The following is a 16444-nucleotide window of genomic DNA, read 5'->3' as shown; positions in this document are numbered from 1 at the left end:
TGCGCCACTACAATTTGGTAACGCATAGGATGTTTCCATTTGTGTAACTTTATCTTATCTGAGCTAAACTGGAAGTAGTGAGGAGGAAATTCAAAAGGAAAGACAAGTCTGGCAAAGACAAGGCACTTTGTTAAAAGAGGTCCTAAGAGAAAACAACCACCTTGACATCTAGCCCCAGGCAAGAGTGGTTTACTTCTTCCCTGGTAAAACATAAGATCACAGGAGGACACAAAGCCATTACAGCAGCCAAGTCTTTGAGAAAGGAATTCTTACTGACTGCTTCTTCAGCAGCATCAGCAAGACCTGACAGGCAAGCTACAGGCATGCTGTGAGACACAGAAGAAGAGAAACACAAACATCCACGTAATTTAACTGCATCATGCTATCCACTTGATGTGAAGCAAGCTCACTAGGAGGAAGGCTTACCAGGAGGAAGGACACTTTTCCTAGTGGAAAAGAAGATGTGGAAATAGAGAAAGTAGAAATAGAGAGTGTTTGCAAGGAATAGGAAAAGGCAGCAGAAACTGACAGGGGCAACCAATTCTGTGTCAGAAATAGGTGTAGCAGACTATTTATCCCTGTCAGAATTATCTGTACAGGGCAGGACTTCCCCTCCCTGTGTGCACCGGGCTGGGCTGCAGCGACCAGGAAGGTGGAATCCCCTGGGCCTCAGAGATGGCAACAACTATGTCACTGGCATGATCCAGCTGAGTTGAGTACTCCCCAGGTGACTGTATATAAGGGTATACAATCCTCAATGTCGCAAGTGAACTGATCTTGGAAATGTGCCCACAGTGTTAAAATTTGTAACCGAAGTTCTACAGCATTAGGGGTGCGCCTGAATGGGACCTGCCTAAGGAAATTTTTAGGATAATTGGAGTAATTGGATTGAAAGTATATTAACAGAATACAAGAATAATAACAGATGTAAAGTGGCTTAACTGTGGGACCTATTAGGCTAAATTTCTACTCTGAGGGATAAAAACAGATGCTTACAGAAGTAAGCATAAGATCTCCTATAAGTAACAAATCACTTCAAATTATTAAATCAGAAGCAATATTGGCTAATGAGCAGTATGAAAACCAAGAGAATCAGGCTAAGTCTAAGCTTATTACAAACCCATCTTTAAAATTTGTGAAAAAATCAGGTATAAAAGGAAAATACACAATTGCAAAGGTATAGCCTCAATTTAGAGATGTTTAAGCCTCATGGAGTCTGATAGCAGAACTGGAGTATTGCATACAAATTTCAACCTCATATAATTTTACTTAGTTTGATCCCTCTAATCCTACCATATACCTATTCTTCCCTATACTGCCTTTAATTCTTTCTCTGAAAGAACATTACTCCATATATAATGTAAATAAAGTACCTAGTGAAAATATAGATTTTTGACAGGTCCTGTCATTAGACAGACACCTAGACATCCTGCTAGGAAGCAAGAAATGGCTGCACAGGACAACCCAGCGTCAGCCAGTATTATTTTAGCAGCTGAAGGGCCTATGTTTCTGAGGATGCTTGGATAAACATCCTGACCCAAGGGAAAAAACACAGTTTCGAAGGATCTTGGACCCTCCTAGGAAATCTTAAAGATTTTGCCTTTGAAGAACAACAGAAATATGGGCAAACAGAATGGGTCAGGTTACACTTTATGTGTCACTCTGCATGACATCCCACCCTTCAACATCCCCCCTTTCCTAATAATTGAAGTGCTAAAAATAATAGCACTTAAAAGGGGTCACTGCAGGGGAAGAGGGTTGAAATAGCATTCAGAGACCAGCACCACCCCACTCAAGAGTGCCAAAGATGCAAGGTTCATTCATCAGAGCAGAAGGAATTATGTTTTAATTCATATTGAACTTACTCTAAATTAACTACTGACGCACCACAGACTGAGATGAGATACTGGACTGGGGGACTGAAGGATGCAGATGTTGGGGTCAATTGGTTGGAAATGAGGCACCCCCCTCTGATACATCCTTATGCTCTTTTGCATACAGAGTCACAAACATACCTGAGAAATTATGAGACAGTAAGACTAGAATTCCTCTACCACTAGTTGATGGGCCATCAAGAATCTGCAGGAATAGCTTTCAAGAGAGTGGACTTGGACTTTGTAACTGATAAGGAGGAGGAAGCAAGAGAACATGAATATTGTGGATATTTGAAGCCATCTAGGGGACTGTGCAAAACTTACTAAGGAATGTTTAGGGAAAGAGTCAAAGGTAGGGAAAGAGGGGAATCAGGGAGGAATACAAAGGGGGGAACAGAGAGGAAAAATAAAAGGGTTCATTTGTGTACAAGCAGATCCTGTTCAGAACATCTGTCTGAAGGAGCCCTGTGCCTGATCACAGGCTATCTTACTAATATTTATTAAATATCTTTCTGTACAATTTCACCCTCTACCCCACGTCAGACTGTCCAAAGGTCTAGGTGACAGCAACTGGACAGACCAGACTAACTGAATCAAATGCCAGCAACTCGAGTTAGATCATGGGTGACAAAGGCCCATGTCTTTGTGGTGCCAGAAACCAACTGTGGGGGGTCTTAGCATCATCAACAGGAGGGACCATGGGTCATAAGGCACATGTACCTGGGATGCCAGCAACTGCAGGGACCGGTCCATTTATATTTTCCCCTAGCCTAACGTGCATGAGTGCATATTTGAAAATTGCAAGAAATCTGGTAGGGATGGGGTGAATCCAGTATCTTGACAGAAGCAAGGCTGTGACAGGTCCATGACCCCAGGCACAACCAGTAGTGAGACTGAGAACGTATTCCCAGTAGGCAGACACACAAACACACATATACAACACAGACCAACAGAGTCAGACACTCAGTGCTCACACAAACACAACAACAGCCTCACGCTACCCCTGCTCTGGCTGTTCCGGATGAAGGTCCACTAGATGCAACGTGGATTACCCCCGTAGGCAGGCTAAGACAGTCTATCGAGCAACGGGCTGCTGGATCCCAGTCTCTGCAGTTGCTGGCACTTGGTCATAGAAGCCCCTGAGGCCACAGCCTCACTGCACTTGCTGTTAGAGACCTCCTAATTCACCAACACACACACACACACACATACACTTACTACTTTCCAGCGGTTGGCCGGGACTCCCCTGCTCCCTTCTGGTAGCCAGCTCCTTCTGTATACTTGCCCTTTGAGACGTACAGGCATGCACACACAGAGCTTACTAGGACTCCCCTGGTCCCTGTGGTAGCCAAGTCATGTTTACATATGATCTGCCCTTTTTATGCCCTTATAGCACTATTTTCCCACTCTTAATCCTCCCAATATCACTTAGATTCACTACTTCCCATCTTTGGTTCCTCCCATAAACACTCCACAAATCTACTGTAAACCCAGAATGATCCTCCCCTGCACCCCAGAGCCCTTTGCAATACCTCTCTCACCTCCCCCTTAACAGTCCCGCTCCTGCTGATGTGATGGGTTTTATACCTAGACCACAGGGCTCATGACTGTCCTAGGACAGCCCTGAGAGGAGCCCAGGACAGTGTGTGTCACCTCTTGGAGAGGTGAAATTTGGGTTCTCACACGCCATTGTGCCCCTGAGCACCTTTGGACTTGCAGAGATGGGCCTGTGACATGTTCCTGTGATAGGCCTGGAAGCAGCCAGGGCACAGTGTTACTTGGGCTCCCCCATCCAATGCTGTCTTTCTGTGTCCCTCTGCAGATGTGCGATCAGGGGTTTTTTTATCAGATAACCTAACAACTTCAAGCTGTACTACCTGGTTTGTAGGAGGAAAACCTGGAAAGACTCAGACTGCAGTCTGAGCTGGAGGTAGCTAAGGGACCTTGGAGCAGAGTCCATGGGCCAAGCTGAGAGCCTTTGCTGGTTATCAAGGGATCCATGAGCGTAAGAGGGCTTGTGAGACAAGTATGTAAGTGCATGCCTCTGTCTGCCACGGAGTATTGAGCTGAACCAGCTGGCAAGTAAAAGACCTACATACTGGGCAAGAGGGCTCAGGATCAGGGCACGAACATGAGAGGGGCTGAGGGCCCATGCTGATATTCAACGGATCTGTAAATGTGCGCATGCTTGTCAATCTAGAGTGTGCAGGGGGGTGTTTTCACTAATGAACGTAACCCTGATGAGCCAGAGAGCAACAGGACCACACTATCTACACTCACATTTTTTCGAGTTTTGGTAGCATTATATACGAGTGTTGTTAAAGGCAGCACAGCCTGTTGCAGTCCGTGTAAGCAGCCATGTTAGTGTCCTCTGCAGGGCTGTGTGTGTGCACGTATGTACTTCCCCGGGACACACACTGAGCCTCACCACTGGCTGAACCTGCACAAGGCAAAGCAGCAGCCACATCCGTAGGCTCCAGCGGCCTGGAAGGAGGAATCCCCAGAGGATGCCAGAGGCAGGGTCGTACAGCATCCCTATGTGATTCATACTCCATAGTTTTGTTGACCCCTGGAAAAAAATGTAAGGCAGGATCCTCCTTTATAGAAGCCCTACCAATTCTTCCAAATAGAATTTCTTATTCAGTTGTTCATTAATTCTTTTTTTGCCACCATGTCTACCAATGTGCTGGTAAAGACCTCACGCTGAAGTTTCCCTGCTCTCTCCCAAATCCTTGCTTAATGACTGGCTCACTGCCCAATACTCAGGTGTTACAGATTTCAGTGAGAGGTCACAAACTACTGCTGGCAGCTCAGATTTTTCATCCTTAAATTACTTTAATTTCAGAAAGCTGCTTTGCTGAAAAATGAAGATTACAGCAAGATGAGTCATCAGGAGCATATCCAAGATCACACCTAGGCCTAACGGGGGTTGCTGCTGAGGGGACTGTGACATACCATAGGATGCAGAGGAAGAGCGTTTTGGGATTGCACAGGAGCTCTCGTGGGATGGTTAGGGGAAAAACTGAAAGTGGGAAAAGGGAAGGATTTTGGTGACTAGAGGAGGAACAAGAGTGGAAAACAGAGGGTAAGGGGATAAGAGGGCCAGTCGCATATAAACTGTTTATTGGTCAGTATACTCGTCCAGCCATGCCCTGCGCCTGTCCTGTCCTCTTGTTGAAGTCCTTTCTAACCCTTTGCTGGGTGAGGGCTCTCTACCCGGCATGCACATGTCTGTGTGTGGGTCTGAGTGCAGCAGCTGGCGTCAGACCACAGGTCCGAGTGCAAGCATGAACACGAGCGTGTGATCACCAGTGACAGTCCAGCCAGACCAGCTATTAGGGGGTGAGGCCACCTGAGAGCCAAGGGTGTTGGCTGGGTCCCTAAGGTCCAGCCCTGAGTGTAAGATTGCCTCTGTGTCTCATCTTCACCTGTCTTCAAAAAAACCAAGATACAAAGAGAGAATAAACACTCTGCTGGTACTTAGCAGTAGATTGCTTTCACATTTGTCTTTAATTATCACCTCAAAACAGCACTATTTGTTATTTAGAAAACATGTTCTCTTTATCAAAGCTGATGTATTCTCATGCATATGGATTACTTTGCAAACAACTTTTGAAAGAATTTGCCTTCTTAATAGAAGGTAAGACTTAATTTAACAACAAAGGAGCAATCCTTCGTGATCTTAAATTATACCTTTCAATCGTTTTTAACAGGACAATTGCTAGCCCTAACACCTACTTATAAAGACAGTTCTCTTTCCTCTACCTGGCTTTATGGCAAGGTTTTTCAGTGCTATCACATAACAAGTAATAAATTAAAGGACAAATAGAGGTGGCTTTGCTTCCTTCTTTCTGTCTGCATCTAACTTCTCTACCTTACTATGAGTGTTGCCAGAGGTAATGTACATAAGGAGAGCACTAAATAATGCATGGTTTGGGTAATCTTAGGCAGCTGAGTCAAACACCGTTAACACAAAGAGGAACAACTTCTGCTCTGCTCAAAGGTAGCCAATCTGACTCGCTCAGCTAATGTCTCCCTCTCTTTCTATAAATACACATAATATGTAATATAAGCAGTACTTCTGAGCCAGTTTGGCTTCTCCAAGGGAAAATTGAACCTTTTGATTGTTTATAGTACCAGTGAATGAATAATTGAATAGAAGAAGTCAACTGGATAGAAATTCTAGAAGCAAAATCATTTAGAGAATACATATTGATTATAGCTGTTAACAATGTTAACCCATCCTTACAGTGCCATTTCAGAACTACATGTGAAACAGCACATTTCCTTTCCAAGGGTAGATATATAATGATCAATCAATATAGTTTCATAAACATGTTAAATATAAAGACAAACAGTTCTATCATAATGAACATCTTATTTTTCTAAGACATAAAACTTTGTAAGCAATCATAGTTCTATGCTGGAAACTGTTATAATCTCAACATTTCAAACCTATTGTCTAAAGTCAGATACATTAGTGTTTTAACTTCTGAAGAGGAACAGGCCCATTTTGAGAGCTTCTGAGTGCTTAGAAACCTATAAAATCCAGTGGGAGATGCCTATCCAAGAGGTGAATTTAAGGCCCGCATATTCATTATTGTTCACTGATATAAGGGAGGAAGTAAAGACCAAAGAGCTGAGTCTGTAGATGTACCTTTAGTTACTCCAAAGAGCAAATAGTCCACCGTGGAGGAAGCTGGTAGGGAAGCATACTGCACTTCCAGATCAGGCAGCATGAAGGATGAAATTCATTTCTCTAAGGCCAGATTGTGATTGTCTCTGAACGTGAGGAGTCACCTGAGGAAAGAGGTCATGGAATTAGCACACGCAGTGTGCTTTTGGAAGAGCTGACTTTGCGCTGTTGCTCCTGTACACAGGCCATGCTTTAAACAGTGAAATGAACTTACTAAGTTATCAGAAAGGAGACGGGAAGTGGCAAGGTAATATTTTGCCGCCATGTGCTATATGCTTCAGTGGGATATTGGAATATACTTCACAAGATTTTTAAGTATCATGAATGGAGACAGAAAGAGACTTACAGATTCTCTGACTGGTGTGTGTTAACATAATACAAAAAAAACACACGATAATACAAAAAAGTAGTAACAGTAATAGTTTCTGTGCTTTAGACTGTAGCACAGGAAAATTCTTAAAAACGTTGGTATACTTAGAAAGGCTCGCAACTACTTATTGTGTAGCTAGCAAGAACTTCAGTTTGTTACTGATTAGTTTTCGGGGGGGGGATTTTTTTTGCCTTTTTTAAGTTTTACATTCCCTCCGCGGGCTCCGGCGGGGAAGCCGCGCTCCCGGGAAAACATGCCGGCCTGCTCCGCTGAGCCAGCTCCCGGCTCCCCCCCTCGGGAGCCTCCTCTGCTCCGGCCTCGCCATGGGGAAGGGCACAGGTTCCCTCCGCCCCCTCGCCTCCCAAGGCGGGCTTCAAAGGGGAGACTGCAAAGGGCACCTCACAGCCGGAACCGGGCGGGCAGCGGCACAGGCAGAGACGGAGCGCAGGCCGCCGGAAGGCCCGACCGGGGACCGCGGAAATACCACCGCCTCCCGCCGGCCCCGGGGGAGGTGCCGCCGCCGCTGGAGCGCGCTGGGCAGCGGGATGGGACGGACGGTTGTGGAGCTCTTTTACGATGTGGTGTCCCCTTACTCCTGGCTGGGGTTTGAGGTGAGGAGGAGGGGAGACGGAGGCAGGCCGTTTCCGGGGCGCCCCGCCGTTCTCCCGCGGCCCGGGCCTCTGCGGGTACCGGGCGGTCGCTCCTGCCGCTGCCTCTCCCTCGGAGGGCGGCTGAAGGGCAGCTGGTCTGGCCGGATGGCGAGCCCTTCCCTCCCTGCGGCGGGGGGCCCTGGCGCCCTCCCCACCTTCCCACCCTTCACCCCGGCTCGGCGCTGTTTTTACCTCACTCGTGAGGGGCACTGCGGCGTCTTCCTCGCGTGGCAGCGCCAAGGGGCGCCAGGGCAGCCGCCCTCGGCCGAAGGGCAGCGCGGACTGCGCGTGTTCGGGAATTGCTGCTCCGCGCTGGGCTTAAGGGATAGTTGCGACGTTTAGCAAGTGTCCACCCGTGAGCTTGATCTCTTCCTTACTGACCCCTGCGTAGACACCCGAGTCCTGTAGTCGTAATACGCGTGCAGTCCTTTCAGCTTCTCTGAGATCAGAGTTCTCTGGTGGCATCCAGAAAAGGCTTTTAGGACTATCACTAATGTAATGGAAAATGATTCATCTGTAGTGTCTGTTTAGTGCCTTCGCTTATTTCCTGTCTGCACACAGCTCTGTAGACATCTCCTCTGACTGCTAATCCATTGCTACTTTTTTACATTGCAGGTGCTCTGCCGGTACCAGCACATCTGGAATATCAATCTGCGCTTTCGTCCAGCTTTCCTTGGTGGCATAATGCAAGCAACTGGTAGGCAGTGTGGGGAGGTCAGCTCTGCAGGGAAATACCTTCTTCACTAGTAGGACACTAATGCGCCAGGTCTTAGTGAGCGCAGAGCCCACAGAGCCAGCTTTAAACTAAGTTTTGGCACCAGTAACAAACGAACTAGAAGATTGTGGAGCTCAGTAGTGGCTGAGAGACCAGCCACAAGGAATTTCATTCTGTGTAACTACATAGCCACTCTTTGTGGCATACAGTCTATGCCAAAGTTCATCAGTTCTAAAATGTGATAATAATAATTTGATATGGAATGTTTTCCTAAAAGTTTTCTGTTGACTTCAAACCAGAATTAACTTCTGGAACACCTGCAGTTTGCAATATGCATGAAGGATCCAAATACACCATAAAATAGTACTTGTGGCCTTACTAGAACAAGTTAATCACTGAGAGTTATAACTCATAAATCATGAAATTAACAAGTCTCTGTATTTGTTTACTCATGCATTAGTAGTTGTTTAGCTTGAAAGTCATCTGCCTGAATCCATATAAATCCCTGCTAGGACATCTGTACCTTGGTTTAAAGCTGATCCTGCTAACTTAAAGGGTTGATTGGTGCAAAACCAAAATAAATAATGTTTAAATCCTAGCATTATCTTTGGAAAAACTGTGTGTGTTCCAGCAAGCCAATATGAAATTATACTTTCCGTAGGCACATGTATGGATGAGGTCTAGTTTGTCCAGTTTTGTTTTGTCCAGTGTTGTTATAATACAGTTGAAAAATCTCAACAGAACTTTTTCTGAAAGGTAACAAGCCCCCAGCAATGTTGCCAAAGCGTGCAGAATACTTGCTGAAGGATATAAAAAGGATGGCAAAATACTACCAAGTGCCTGTACAGATTTCAGAAGGTGGCTTCCAACATATCCTTGGTACAAGTAAGTGACAGACTTAGCTTAACTGGTATCTTTCAACTCTAGCACTTCTGGTTCAAGTTCTCCATTAACACCAAAGGTGAAGATGTATTCCATGTCCACAGCCTCTTCCTGTATCTGTGAGCAATACAAAGTATGTGCATTTTAACCATAAACTTCTGGAGAAATATGCTTCTGAATGATACTAGCATGGAAGATGCTGTGAATCAACATAAGCTTTACTATTTGGGGACTGTTACAGAGAGGATCATACTGTTCTTGGGTAGCACTTGTGCAGACCGTATCTGTTCCTGATCCTGTGTCTTGTTTCAGTGTGTTTCTCTGTCTCCCTACTAATCCCAGGCAGTCTTGGGGCCATGCGCTTTATCACAGCCATTGATATGACAGAGCCACGATACTTGGAACCCTTATCTAGGGAGTTCTGGTTACGTTTTTGGTCACAGGTCAGTATTTATGAAGCCAACTTCTTGATCCTTTCTCTGTCACCCTTCCTGTCCTGTGTCAGATTCAAACAAGAGAAAGGAAATGTCTTTTAATGAAAAGTCATGTCAGGAAGCCTAAGGTCATAGTAGTTCAGGAGCCATTATAAGAAAAGAACTAGCTTATAGTCAGCTTAATTTGCCACCTTTTAGGTATGTGTGGTGCGTCCTATGGGCTGAGTGGATCAGTAGTTTGTATCAGAAAGTACGTAATACATTCCTAGATAAGGTGACTTACAACTTTTTCTGAGGAAATTTCTCCAGCAAGTAGTATTGTTTTTCTTTCTATTTTGTTAGAAAACTTGGTTTCAAGTCCAGAGCTGAGCTTTTGTTCTTAAGTACTGAATTACTTATCTTGTTCTTTTACCAGCATGAAGATATCAGTCAGCCGGAGAATATATTGGCAGTAAGTGTCTCCTTTTTGTTGGTGCTTCTGCATTTCTGATACAGATTCTTATTGATGGCTTGGACCAGTAATAGACATGAAGACAGCTTAGTCAAATGATCACTTGGAGTTCTGAAAAATTTCAGCTAGAAAAAAATGGATTTAATTTCCCTAGCAGCTCTGTTTGGAATGACTTCTTTTTTTTTTTTTTGGTCTGTGCTTTGGATGACATTCAGAACCAGAATCTCCTTTCTGGTTAATTCCTGTGGCAAGATACCCAGGATGGACAATGAATTATCTGTTAATACTGTTTTATTAACAGTAGTGAAAGCATGAACTGTGTCTCCAGAATGCAATAAGGTTTTGCTGCTATATGAAATCTTCAGGTGAAGTGCAACACTTCGGGGAAATTGACTTTTCTGGGAGTGGTGGAGCCAGGCTTTACTGTGAAGTTCAGTGCTGTATTGCCCTTTTACATGCTTAGAAATAATACTCTTCTGATGTATTTTCTTTTGTTGTTTAGATTTTGTTTATTACAGTAAAAACTGTAATGGCATGTAAGTTAGTATACCATGAGATCCTCTTTAAGGGCTCTCATTTCTACTTTATTTTAAGTTCTTGGAATACGAAGAGAGGAATTGTTCATGACTAGTCTCTCCTATCCAGCATCCCTATTTGAAACCTGAAACTTGCAATCTTGCTGTTTCTCCGGAGTCTAGTCCTTGCACTTCAGCTTCATCTTAGTGTACCTTTTTTACCAGAATTTCAGCAAAGGTTTGCATTTGCCTTTTGAAGAGGCAAGATTTGAAGAATATAATTAAACTGTGGTGTGTTAACTCTGGTAGGCAGCTAAGCACCACACAGGCACTTGCTCACTTCCCCGCAGTGGGACAGGAAAAGAGGAAAAGAAGAATAAAAGCAAGAAAACTTGTGGGTCATGATAAAATTGCTTAATAAGCAAAGGAGAAGTGGAAGAAGAGAGAAAGAAAACAAAAAAACAAGTGATACAAAGGCAATCACTCACCGCCTCCCTTGGGTACGCTGCTGCCCAGCCAGTTCCCAAGCAAAAGGTGGCTAACCTCCCCTAAACCCCCTCCTCACTTCTTACTGCTGAGCATGATGTGGTATGGCATGGAATATCTCCTTGGTTAGCTCGGGTCATCTGCCTTGACGTGTCCTCTCCCAGCCTCTGCGCACCCCCAGTCTATTCACATGGGAAGGGGGAGAGTGAGAAACAGCAAAGGCCTTAGCACTGTGCAAACACGATTCAACGACAGCTAAAACATCAGTGTGTTATCAGCATTGTTTTGGTCACAGATCCAAAACGCAGAAGTATGGGAGTTGCTGTGAAGAAAATAATTAACTCCATCCCAGCCAGACCCAGTACATAAATATATACATTAAGTCCTCACATAGTCTCTGAATCCATCATTATTTAAATAAAGCAAGAACATGCAGAACTTTAGAGAAACAAACTTGACACTCAGAAAAGATCTGTATGTAATTTAGTCACTGGTGGTCTGTGAGTATCCCCCTGTGTTCAGCAAGGCAGAGGGGAAGGCATCTCCTTGTTGGCTAATGTCCGTCTTCATTCACCCCTGCAGCAACTACTAGACTTCTCTCTCCTCCGGAAATATGCCATCCAAATGTGGGTGAGGGGTCCCAGCCCTTTCATCTGAGTCTTTATAGGTGAATTTATTTTACACATCAATGAGAAAAATGGAATGTTGTTTACTTGAAACGGTTCCTTTACTATTTTTTACTTCTTTTTTCTTAGTCAGGAGTGATTTTACATAAATTACTACAGAAGCAATATATAGTCTTTGAATCCTGCCCCAGTACACTTAAATACCCCTTCTGCCCTAACATGCTGAGGACCAGATACTACGTCTCTATGTAAATATTACAGTCTAAACACTGTGGCTACCAAGCATACATAGCATTTTCTTCTACTCCGGTGCTACATTTAATCTCGTGCTTAAGCGGAGTCAAACAGCTCCTAATCTCCCTGATGTGGAAATAGAAGGTACAAGAAAATGTGGATACTAAATGAAAAAGTGATTGAGAGAAAGAAAGAAAAAAATCATTAAGACCTGCATGTGCAGGATTACTGGTCTGTATGCAATACTGTAAGCAGTTTAAAATTTTTTTTTAAAAGGAAAAAAGAAAAAGCATGTCATTCAGGTAGATGGCATGGTAGGTAACATTTTTTGCGAAATACTTTATTAAAATAGGTACTTGTAACTTCAGTGTTACCTGGTAAACATTGGACTTTTACCTTTGGCCACTTTATCTCATTCCTGCGTGGCAGAGACAACAAGGAGGCTAAAAAGATACAGCAATAACACTAACAACTACTTAACCTGTGTGTTACAGTCTCTTTCATGCCATATCCCTTATAGATCCTGTGTAGCCACATTTGTCATACAAACTGTTTTTGTCTTGGCAGGCTTGTACAGTAAGATTTTCTTTTTCAGAATATTTTTTTGTTATGTAAGTTCTCTGATAAGTCATTGGATCAGAGGCTAAACTTAGTAATTTTTTTGTTTTGTTTTGTTTAGGAGCTGGAATCAAGTGCATATTTGGGGCTTGGGAGTTTAAAATATCCCTTCTACTTTGTATCTGAGAGTTGATAAATGATGAACGGGTTGGGGATACAGCAAGGCAGTTGTGCAAAAAGCACTTCAAGTGTATTTTGTAGTTTTTTTGGTAATAGATCTTGGGCTGTAATACTGAAGATTAAATTAATTACACCATGGTAGGAATTAGAATATTTAGTATTAGAGTACTCTTAATTATATCATCTTTTCTCAGGTTGCCAGACAGGCTGGGCTATCATCAGAGCTTGCCCAGAATCTACTTGAAATGATTTCATCCCCTGCAGTGAAGAACCGACTGAAAGAGACAACAGAGGAAGCAATAAAATATGGGGTGAGATGCTTCCAATGCCATTTGGCATCACTGCTATGCATTCCTTCCCTATTAAGAATACTGGGAAGCAAGAAACAATGAAGGTGATGATAAGAAAGCACTATGTAGACCATCTCTCTTAGGTGGTCTTTGCTTTTTGAACATCTGAAAGCTAACTCGCTGTTGCTGGTAGTTTATCTCGTTGTCATCTGGGAAACTAAGGTTGATGAATTCAGCTCATTTCAGCTGGACAGCAAGGATGGGAAGCTACAGGACCAGTACTAAGAGATACCGTTTATCACTACTTGATATAAAAGCGTGGATTTATCAGGTTGCTTTTCTTGCTTCAAAAGGGTCACACAGGCTCTGGAGAGTCCTCTGCTTTCTGATGGCTCCATTAGACTCATCTTTAGGAATGAAGAAGGTGAAAAGAAGGGGAGGAAAAAAAGTCATTTTGCTTTTTGTTCCTGAAGATTTATCATGTGTCTGCAAAAATTTCTCTCCTTGTAACATTCTCTGTTTCAACTCCGTGGTGTCAATAGGCATTTGGGATGCCTGCTGTTGTGGCACATTTTAATGGGGAACCGCATCTCTTCTTTGGCTCTGATCGTTTAGAGCTGCTAGGCAGCGTTATTGGTGAGTGTACCTAATAACATCACTTCTGGTTTCATGTTTTCACCGTCTTTTAATGAAATATGTAATACAGCTAAATAAAACACTTAAGGTCTTTCAAATATTAAATAATGTCTGGTATCCTTCTCTTGGGATGGAACTGCTGATGGAATGTATCTTAGTACCATTACAGTGACCAAAGAGATAGTCATTTTTCAAGCAAAAAGTAATTTGAGTTCTCCATCCTCTCTTGGTATGTTTCAAGGCTTTGCGCTTCGCATATCATTCTCAAATTACTATTGAAACTCCTTAGTTGTCAAAATATTCATATTTAACCTTTTGGTACTGGGTACTAGGTCTTGGCTAAGATCAAGACCATGGCTGATATTGCTCTTTTATTTTTTTTGTAGTTTTAACATTTTCATTTTATATAATTTTATTCTTAATAAAAAGCACATTATCACAGCTTCCCAATTCATAACTTGTAATTACATAACTACACAACTTTTTAACAGAATCATAGAATGGTTTGGGTTGGAAGGGACCTTAAAGATCATCTGGTTCCAACCCCCTGCCATGAGCAGGGACATCTTCCACTAGACCAGGTTGCTCAGAGCTCCAACCTGGCCTTGAAATTCATATATTGACTATCCTTTCTCTTCATTTTTCTACTAATAGAATACAAACCTTGAATTTTTAAGGAGAATTGGACTAGGCTGTCATAACTAATAAAACTCAGTCACCTGCTTTTACATGAGTTAGAAGGCATATGACTGTTGATATCAAGATTTGGCATTTGAGAGAGTCTGGACATAATTAGCTCTGGTGCATTTGTTGAAAAATTTCAGCAGAAAATCTTAATGTAAATTAAAATTAGTCATAAGCTTAAACAGAGGGGATTTTTTTTTTTGAGGTTATTTTCTTTTCTGGATGGGTTTCTGATTCTATAAAAATATTCTTGAAGAAAATGAGAGTGAGGAAGATGAATACCCAACACCCACTGCAATAATCTCGAATCCTAATTGGAATGTTATGGCCTGGTTTCTAGTCTCAACTCCTAAGGACTCGACAGATTTTCTTTTTGTTTCTCTGACTCCCCAGCCTTCCACCCTTTTTCGCTTTCTTACCTCCAGCCCCTCAAAAAAGGAGTCCTAAAAAGAACTGGCTTCACCCTCATGGGGAGTGCCACAGACCTGCAGAATCTCTCATCTGTGACAGAGAAAAATAATTGTTCTGTACAGCTTCAGTTGTGACTAGACAGTGAAGGATTTAGGGAGCTGACAGAAGCATGCCAAACAAGATACAAATCAGTACTCCATCATCAGTAGTTACCCTTCAAAAGAAGAGTAGGAACAGTCCTCCTATTGCAGAAATGTGACTGGCCAATCACTTCTGTGTATGAAATTTTAACTTTCTCTTTCGTGCTGGTTTGTCTTACAGGTGAAAAATGGCTGGGACCAGTTCCATCAGTTCCAGGCCCCAAGATGTGAAAAGTCCTAGGGAAATATATGAGTGAAAAATATATATGTACATGGTCAATCTTCAGTGATTATCTGAATGTATCCAATTTTACAAAGAGATGGCTTTCTCATCCTTAACAGCTAACTTTAGAGCTTGGTCTCATCTCTAATTACGAAGAAGTTCAAGGTTTGCTTAGCAGTCTGGTAAGGTCTTTACCAATACAAATGTGCTTCTTTTCCTTCAAAAGATTAATGATTAACATTAAAGATTAAACATTGAATATTTAACTTCTTGCAGATTAAACATTGTTCTTTCCTGATTAGTTCTCTTATCCTACAATTATGAGGATTAAATTGTTGTTACGGGACTGAGATCTCTGGATTTCTCCCTAAAAGCATGAGGATTAAATTGTTGTTATGGGACTGCAGTCTCTGGATTTCTCGTATCTCCCTGCTTGTCCTTCAGAAACACACATACAGCCTAAGAGAAGCTGGACACATTCTCCTTTTATTTTAAGTCCAAGATACTGCACAGACACTAGAAGCACAGGACAAGGTATGCACGCTTCCTTTTACTCTGCAGCATGGCAACTGGAGGGGACATGAGAGGGACAATTCAAAAGGCAACTGTCCCCCTCCCGGACAGTATTTTGTATACCTTTCTCTGCAGTGACCACCTCCTCCATACGAGGAGACCACCACACACATGCATTCTCAGGCACCAACCCCGGACCTTGCAGGGGGTTTTAATTAATGCCAGTTTTACAGTAATGTCTTTGGAGGACAATGGTGAATACCATGGAAGTTCAGTTGGTAACTGAAACAGACCATGTTTTGCTTCCTCAAGGATGGCCTAATTCCTGGCTATACAAATGTGATTTGGATATGACTATGAAGGACTTCCCATCATATAGTCTGCAGAGGGAAGGATACGCAAACAGTAAAATTAAAACACTTTGTTTTTCACTCTCATGTCCAATTACAGTAGTTAGAAATTTCATACTGAAATAGTTTGAACCTGGCCCTGTATTGGCTGAACTGGAATAACACACAATTTGATTTGTACAAGGCTTGATTTTTCAGTGATTCCTGGCTGTCTCTGATGCATCACTGACAGAAGCAGAAGAACTAGCAGCAGCTGGAATTCTGTTTTTTGTCTCTTTCTGAATTTTAAGGTAAAGCATATTTGTGCTTGTTCACTTGAACAGCAAATCCTGGAACAAAGCATCAGAAAAAAAATCTGTATCCTTCATGTTCTTACAGCTGTAAGTGTTGTGGGAGTAGCATTTGTTCCCCCATCCACAATTTCTCCTTCTTACACCTCCTCCAGCTCTTCAGGAAATATTCTAAAATTTGAGAACTCTTTCGTCCTTTCCACCAGTGCACCCATTAGTCTTTGGGCAAATCCAGC

At 42.8% G+C, this 16444-nt stretch overlaps 2 protein-coding genes and 1 long non-coding RNA gene across 10 annotated transcripts in view; 1 reads left to right on the top strand and 2 right to left on the bottom strand.

The window, feature by feature from the left end:
- The window catches only part of LOC142363577 (uncharacterized), a 17595-nt gene extending 9385 nt beyond the window's left edge, over positions 1 to 8210 (bottom strand). For all 3 annotated transcript variants that reach the window (XR_012765831.1, XR_012765827.1, XR_012765828.1), the window contains exons 1-2: positions 7783 to 8210; positions 6532 to 6674 (exon numbers count right to left, since the gene is read on the bottom strand). This is a non-coding gene — a long non-coding RNA (uncharacterized LOC142363577). The remainder of the gene's footprint in view (positions 1 to 6531; positions 6675 to 7782) is intronic.
- Positions 7320 to 15321, top strand: GSTK1 (glutathione S-transferase kappa 1). Its single transcript, XM_075438999.1, has 8 exons — positions 7320 to 7551; positions 8206 to 8287; positions 9062 to 9190; positions 9530 to 9630; positions 10037 to 10072; positions 12866 to 12982; positions 13504 to 13597; positions 15014 to 15321. Exons 1-8 carry the CDS (start codon positions 7486 to 7488, stop codon positions 15061 to 15063), a joined length of 675 nt encoding a protein of 224 aa, XP_075295114.1. The 5' UTR covers positions 7320 to 7485; the 3' UTR covers positions 15064 to 15321.
- LOC104327122 (rap1 GTPase-activating protein 1) overlaps positions 14375 to 16444 on the bottom strand; it is a 49916-nt gene continuing 47846 nt past the window's right edge. For all 6 annotated transcript variants that reach the window (XM_075438912.1, XM_075438897.1, XM_075438904.1 and 3 more), the window contains one exon: positions 14375 to 16444. The gene's annotated coding sequence lies outside the window, so the exon portion shown is untranslated.

This window comes from Opisthocomus hoazin, chromosome 1, assembly GCF_030867145.1.
Source record: "Opisthocomus hoazin isolate bOpiHoa1 chromosome 1, bOpiHoa1.hap1, whole genome shotgun sequence".
In the NCBI taxonomy this organism is placed as follows: Eukaryota; Metazoa; Chordata; class Aves; order Opisthocomiformes; family Opisthocomidae; genus Opisthocomus; species Opisthocomus hoazin.
Note: the sequence above shows the minus strand (reverse complement) of the source record. Positions and strands in the feature narration are given on the sequence as shown.